The sequence below is a fragment of the Malus domestica genome, chromosome 02, assembly GCF_042453785.1.
Source record: "Malus domestica chromosome 02, GDT2T_hap1".
In the NCBI taxonomy this organism is placed as follows: Eukaryota; Viridiplantae; Streptophyta; class Magnoliopsida; order Rosales; family Rosaceae; genus Malus; species Malus domestica.
The window spans coordinates 33,290,119-33,296,079 of record NC_091662.1 but is presented as its reverse complement, the minus strand read 5'-3'; the positions used below and the strand labels follow the sequence as shown (position 1 = coordinate 33,296,079).

Here is a 5,961-nt window from a genome sequence, read left to right as displayed (position 1 = left end):
CTTTGATGTAGGTGGATTCAAAGCCTCCTGTATTTTAGTATTATTTATGGCGGACGCAGTGGGGTTGGTGGAGCGGCTGGTGGTGTTAAAGTGGGTGAAGCTTGTACTGTGCAATTGGGCTGCTAAAAATGTACGAAAGTCACAAAGAGATCACAAGAAATTTTCTGTGCAAAAGTTTTGTACAATTTACTGTTCAGTATAGTTACATAATCTGACAAAAAAAAATATAGTTACATAAAAAAATTATGAAATGTTGTTTTGAGAGTGAGAGAGAGGGCCGGCTACAGTGAGAGAAGGGGTACAACTGTTTGTGATATGATTTGAGTTTAACGAGCCAAACATTTTGTATGAGTTCGACTCAATTTGTTTTCCCAACCAAGCTGAAAGAAGTCGAACTTGAATTGTATCGAGCTGCTTAATAATACCATACATTAGGGAGCGCTTGGTACGTAGATGGGACGGGATGAGACAGAATAAAATAAAAGTTCCGCGCTACGTTTGTTACACATAGGTTGCAATAGGACAATTGTTTTGCTATTTGTCTGTTCATCACCATCATTATCACCACCAATATACTTGCATGGACACTCTGAAACTTCAAAGTGTCAAAGTATCAGACACACCGACATGCCTTGAACACGCCCTGAACACAGTTTTGGATACTATCAACGGTTTGGACATGATCAAGGCACATCATGAGCTTTTTTTTGTAAATTAGAAAACATTTTCGAGGCAGTGTTGGAAATGGAAAATTTTTGGTGGTAATTTTGTAAAATACAAATAAATAATAAACATTTTGAGGCACTTCTGTAAATATAAACTCATAAAACCTAAAGTACAACAATAATCTACTTTTATATGCTCATAATACAAAAGTACAACTCATTTCTCTTCTTATATTATAACATCGTTTTAGCATAAACATTTTGGTTAGCATTTCTACTTTTTGTATTCTTTAGACACATCTTTGTATTACTCATTGTTTTTCAATACATTATCCTGATTTTTGTCTAAACTGATTAACTTTTAATCTGCATCCTATAAATATAATATGGACATCTGTGTTAATTTTGATATATGTTTCAGAAAATATGGAAATGTTCTCATCACCCACTGTGGATATAGTAACATGATAAGAGATGGTTTCGAATACCACATATATTGTGTTTCTTTTATTGTAAGAGGTGCTTGCTCGACATATGAGAATGCAAAAAATCATCGGAAGCAAGATGATTAGCCAATAATGTGCATGCAATATCCCAATGAATAAAAACCTATGAGGCATAATTTGGGTATCTTCATGAATCATGATGCGACGATGTGGGGTGCTAAAAAGTTTAATGTAGTGGATTAAGATACTTAACCTCAGTTTCGACTAGAGAACACAAAGTTTTATGTTTTTATTGATTAATTTAGTATTTTTTTTTGGAAGTTCATAGAACATTTTTTAAATCTTGATTACGAAGACCAAGATCTGAGTTAAAAATCTCAAAAGTATGAATTTTAGAATGATTAGAAAGAAGTCATAATGGTTTTGGCTGAAGCTATTCGAGATTAACTACATGTGTAGAATGATTACGTAGTACATTACAACTTCTTCCTAATCATGTAAAATGCATAATTTGGAAATATTTAAGGCAGACGCTTGGTCTTGTTCATCAAGATTTAGTGAACTTGCAAAGAAATATACTAAATTATTCAACAAAAACATAGATCTTTGTGTTCTCTAATCGAAGTTTGACGTCAAACATTTTCATCTACTTCATTGAACTCGAGGCACCACCACATTGCCGGATCATGATTCATGAAGGTAAAAAAAATATGCATTTGTTTCTTGCATATGATTACAGGTTTTGCTTTATTAGGACATTTCATGTACACTATTGGCTGATCATCAAACTCAAATTCAGTTTTCGTCTTGTCATGCTTCCACCTCCTTTTTGCCTTCTCATATGAGGAGGCGCCATCTTCCAACAAAAGAAACGCGATAGACGTGGTATTCGAAACATCTCTTACCTTATTACCACACCCCAAACAGTGGGCGGTGAGAACATTTTCATATTTTTTGAAATATTTATCAAAATGTATAGGATTCAAGAGACTGTAAGTTGATAAGTTTAGATTAAAACCAGAATAATAATGTATAAGAAACAGTGAGAAATATATATAAAGTTGTTTCTAACTAATATAAAAGGTAGACCGCTTGGCCAGTACCAACCATATTTGTTCCTTGTTTCTTGGGGCTGTCTTCTTTCAATTATCCATGTTTCTTCTTTCTTGGGACGGAAGTTTGTTTCTTCTTTCTCAGGGCAGTCTTCCGGTCGATTTTCCCTGTTCCCTCTTTCTTGGGGCAGTCTTCAGACCGGTGCTTGCCAACAGCACCACAAGTCCCACAATCATTCACAAAAGCAACTCCGATCCATTCATCGTCATCAGGGTCCGAGTGTCCACCCTCTTTCTCACAACACCTGCAGACTAGTCTACCGCCAGGGCCAACTGCTGCGTTCCTTGGGACATAGTACTGGTATGGGCAGGTGTTACCCCAGTGACCCCGTCTTGAACAAATACCACATATCATGTAAACAAAGGCAGGATCATGAGAGCCTGCACAAACTTTCGGGTTACTGTCCGGCATGTAATCCGACTTTGACACAGTCAACATGTTTTAAGTAACTATCACATGACACGAAAACGTCATAGAAGACCAATTACGAGTTGAACACCCGACCTTCCCCACCATTAATTTGGGTATTTTACTAATATACGAAAAACACAAACAAAAAAAATATCAGGGGTACATGAAACCAAACCCCTGAAAAAGAACACAAAGATCAATACACAAATGATTAGATAACGCAAAGTGAATAAAAAAATTATCCGAGGAGGAGAAAACAAAAACATACCATCATTATCTGGGCAGTCCTGAGTCTTGTGGCCAACAGTACAACAAATTCTACAATACAAACAATTGGGCAGCTCTTTGACGAGACAAAGCCATTGTCCATGTTTTGGCTTCCAACTGACTCGACTGACCACTGTTAAATAGATAGATACACGTACAGTTGAAACAGAGATAAAATGATATAGATTCACCCAGGTAAATTAAAGGGTTAAATAACTTTTTATTCATTTCCGTATGCCAATTGGATTGGGATAATAAAGGAATTTGAAAGAGTTTGGTGTTCAATCAGAAATTTAAACCACACAAATTTGGGTGCAATGTTAGGTGTGTCCAGAAAGACATTGATTTGCGAGGATTTTAAAATTCACTCCCATTCCATCAAAATCCAGCCTCTAAAATCCTCTAAAATCGAATCGAAAAGCAAGAAAGGAAGCATAATAAATCAGCACAAGTAGTAGTCTGTTTGGGGAGGGGGCACTTACAATAATCCCAGTTTTCTTTATCTTCGGGAGATGTTCGTGCCAATCTTTGCGCCATTATCTTACTCGTCTTCTCTCTAGCTGTTAAACAAACAAACATACAGTTATACATATATACATACAAGATTTAGCCCACAAAATCAATCACAAAACCCATCGCAAATCGGAAATAAAAAATGGAAGGCATCATAAATACTATACCAGCCATTTGGGCTTCATAGCTATCCTCGAGGACGTAAGACACCCCGGGCAGATCTTCGCCACCCATTAGATGCTCTTCTTCTTCGTCGAACCAGTGCCAATGGAGTCTGCCCGGAATCGCCAGCTCGTCTTCATTCGGTGGAGGCGGGATCTGCTCCTGATCCTGGCTCTGGATGAATTCTGGATTCGGGATCTGGATTACGTTACATGGTGGTGGGCATGCGACGAATGGTTCGCCCATGGCTGGAGCTTAGAGGGAGAGAGAAGGAGATTGCGATGGTGAGGGAGAGGTTGAGGGAAAGGGTTTGGCCATTACGTAAGAGTCCTGGAAGTCCGGAAATAGCCAACAGGAACGGATCCTTTGGTGAGAATCCGCGAATGTGTCCGACAATTTTTAGGTTAATATTAAAAAAAAAAAATTAAAATGATTTCTGACCGCACTATGTACGATAAACAAACACGATTTACAAATCTTTGAGATTCTCACAAAGAGGATCCTCACAATTTTTGGGTGAAACCGCACCATGGAAAAAAAAAAGACTTCTAATATCACGTGTTCATTTTGATTTTTTTATTAGGTGAAGTGTCAATTTAGTCTTTGAACTATCACCTCAGTGAAAATTAGGTATCTGAATTATTTTTTCCGTAAATAAATCCCTAAATTAATTAAAAATTGTTAATTTCATCCACACTATTATATTCAAAGCTATTTTATCTAATTTTTTGTCAATTTAAGTCATTTGACACACTTTAAAGTGCAATACCATCTTTTTCTCACTTATAAGACCTTAACATTTCATATAGGTTGTGAATCTAATTTCTAATTTACCCTCAAAAGCTAACTCTATACACAATTTATATATGCCAAATTACCGATCTACCCTCCAATGGGTGTTTCATGCAAGTAACGTGACTTAAACTGACAGAGTATTGAATATAGTAGCTTCAAATCAAATATTAGGGATGTAATTGGCAGATTTTTATAATTCAATGACTAATTTTTCTAAAAAAATAGTTTAGGAACCTAATTTTCACTAAGGTGATAATTCATAAATTAAATTAGCAATTCACCCTTTTTTATTTTCACTTTTCTATTATTCTTTTTTGTCGAGTATTTCATTTAGGTGAATTCGATACCAAATTAGGTTGTCTATTGTATGACTTAGCCAAGCTCTCCCCTCACCTTAGTGTAAACACATCGTTGTACTAAAAAAAAAAAATTATGTAAGGTCTTCACAATTCGATTGTGTGATTGTTTATGTTCTAGGCAGTGGCGAAGCTACGTGAGGACGAGGAGTGGCGGCCGCCCCTCCCATCGCCGGAAATCAAGCCCAGGAGCGGTGGTTCCGCCCCTCTGGTCACGTCGAAAGTGAAGAATTTCCGTCTGGTTTTCGACCTTTTGGATGTCCCTGCTCTATCCCAGCACACGCTGATTGCGTGCTCTCTTATTTTTGAAAAACCTAAGCCAAAGAAAGGAGAAACGAAGAACTGCATTTTGCAGCTTCTGGAGACTGGAAATTTAGTTCTGGAACACTGGTTCTAACGAAGAAGAAGAGAAAGGAAGAAGAGAGAGACTTTCTCTCTCTCCCATCCCACCCCACCCCACGTGACCTTTCTTAATTACACTTTGTTTTTTTTTTTAATATTGGCCAATCAATTGGCACCACTTAACCTGCTTTGATTTATTTTTTAATTATTGTCAAATTAATTTGACCACTCTTTCAATATTTTTTAGGGAACTTTAATGAAAAGCACCCGGTACTGTTCACTTTAACGAAAAACCACATTTTTACACTAAAAAGTCAATCATGTTACTATTCACTTTACCCTTTATTTTGTCCTTATCATTAAAACTCAAAGTTTTCAAGCCCTTTTCATTAGTTTTCCTTATTTTTAAGCCATTTGTTGGACACTATTATTCATCTTAAAATTCATTATAAATTTATACGAGCTTCAAAAAATAATTTGTAAAATATTACGAACTCGTCATTATTTTTTTTCTTTCTCTTACCATCAAATTCAACAAAGTAATAAAGAAAATTTGTCAATATTTTTATATATTATACGTTTTATAATAAATATTTTTTGGATATTATAAGCTATATAATAAATAGACAATTATTTATACGGTATATAATAAATTTATTCAAATTTGCCTAGGCCCTCGCCTTAGTGTAAAGTCATGTCCATTGCCCGATTAGAGCTTTCCATCTTTTAAAACTTTGCTAATTATACAGTTAAGTAATAGGACGATACAAAGAGAAACGGTGCTAAATCATCCTTCAAATAATATTGTTGTCCAAACCCTCCTTCGACTATTTTGAGTAGTCCAAATCCTCTTTTGAATATTTCGGTTAGTGCAAATTCTCCTACGGGTAG

The 5,961-nt window shown here is 35.9% G+C and overlaps 1 protein-coding gene across 2 annotated transcripts; it reads right to left on the bottom strand.

Moving 5' to 3' along the window:
* Nucleotides 1–2,099: 2,099 nt before the first annotated feature.
* LOC103418549 (uncharacterized) lies at nucleotides 2,100–4,135 on the bottom strand. 2 transcript variants are annotated; one of them, XM_008356661.4, is made up of 4 exons: nucleotides 3,583–4,135; nucleotides 3,385–3,462; nucleotides 2,904–3,035; nucleotides 2,100–2,604 (listed from the first exon to the last, which is right to left on the bottom strand). In XM_008356661.4, exons 1-4 carry the CDS (start codon nucleotides 3,821–3,823, stop codon nucleotides 2,258–2,260), a joined length of 798 nt encoding a protein of 265 aa, XP_008354883.2. In that variant the 5' UTR covers nucleotides 3,824–4,135; the 3' UTR covers nucleotides 2,100–2,257. The 2 variants fall into 2 exon arrangements, with proteins under 2 accessions (XP_008354883.2, XP_008354884.1); XM_008356662.4 differs by lacking the exon at nucleotides 2,904–3,035 and having other exon boundaries at nucleotides 3,583–4,103.
* Nucleotides 4,136–5,961: the final 1,826 nt, after the last annotated feature.

Excerpts from the sequence above, each read along its gene's own strand:
- LOC103418549 (XM_008356661.4), bottom strand. The coding sequence starts at position 3,823 with ATGGGCGAACCATTCGTCGCATGCCCACCACCATGTAACGTAATCCAG. Across the intron at positions 3,036-3,384 it reads TAAAGAAAACTGGGATTATT|TGGTCAGTCGAGTCAGTTGG; the intron begins GTAAGTGCCCCC and ends TCTATTTAACAG. Across the intron at positions 2,605-2,903 it reads GGACTGCCCAGATAATGATG|GCTCTCATGATCCTGCCTTT; the intron begins GTATGTTTTTGT and ends AAGTTTGTGCAG.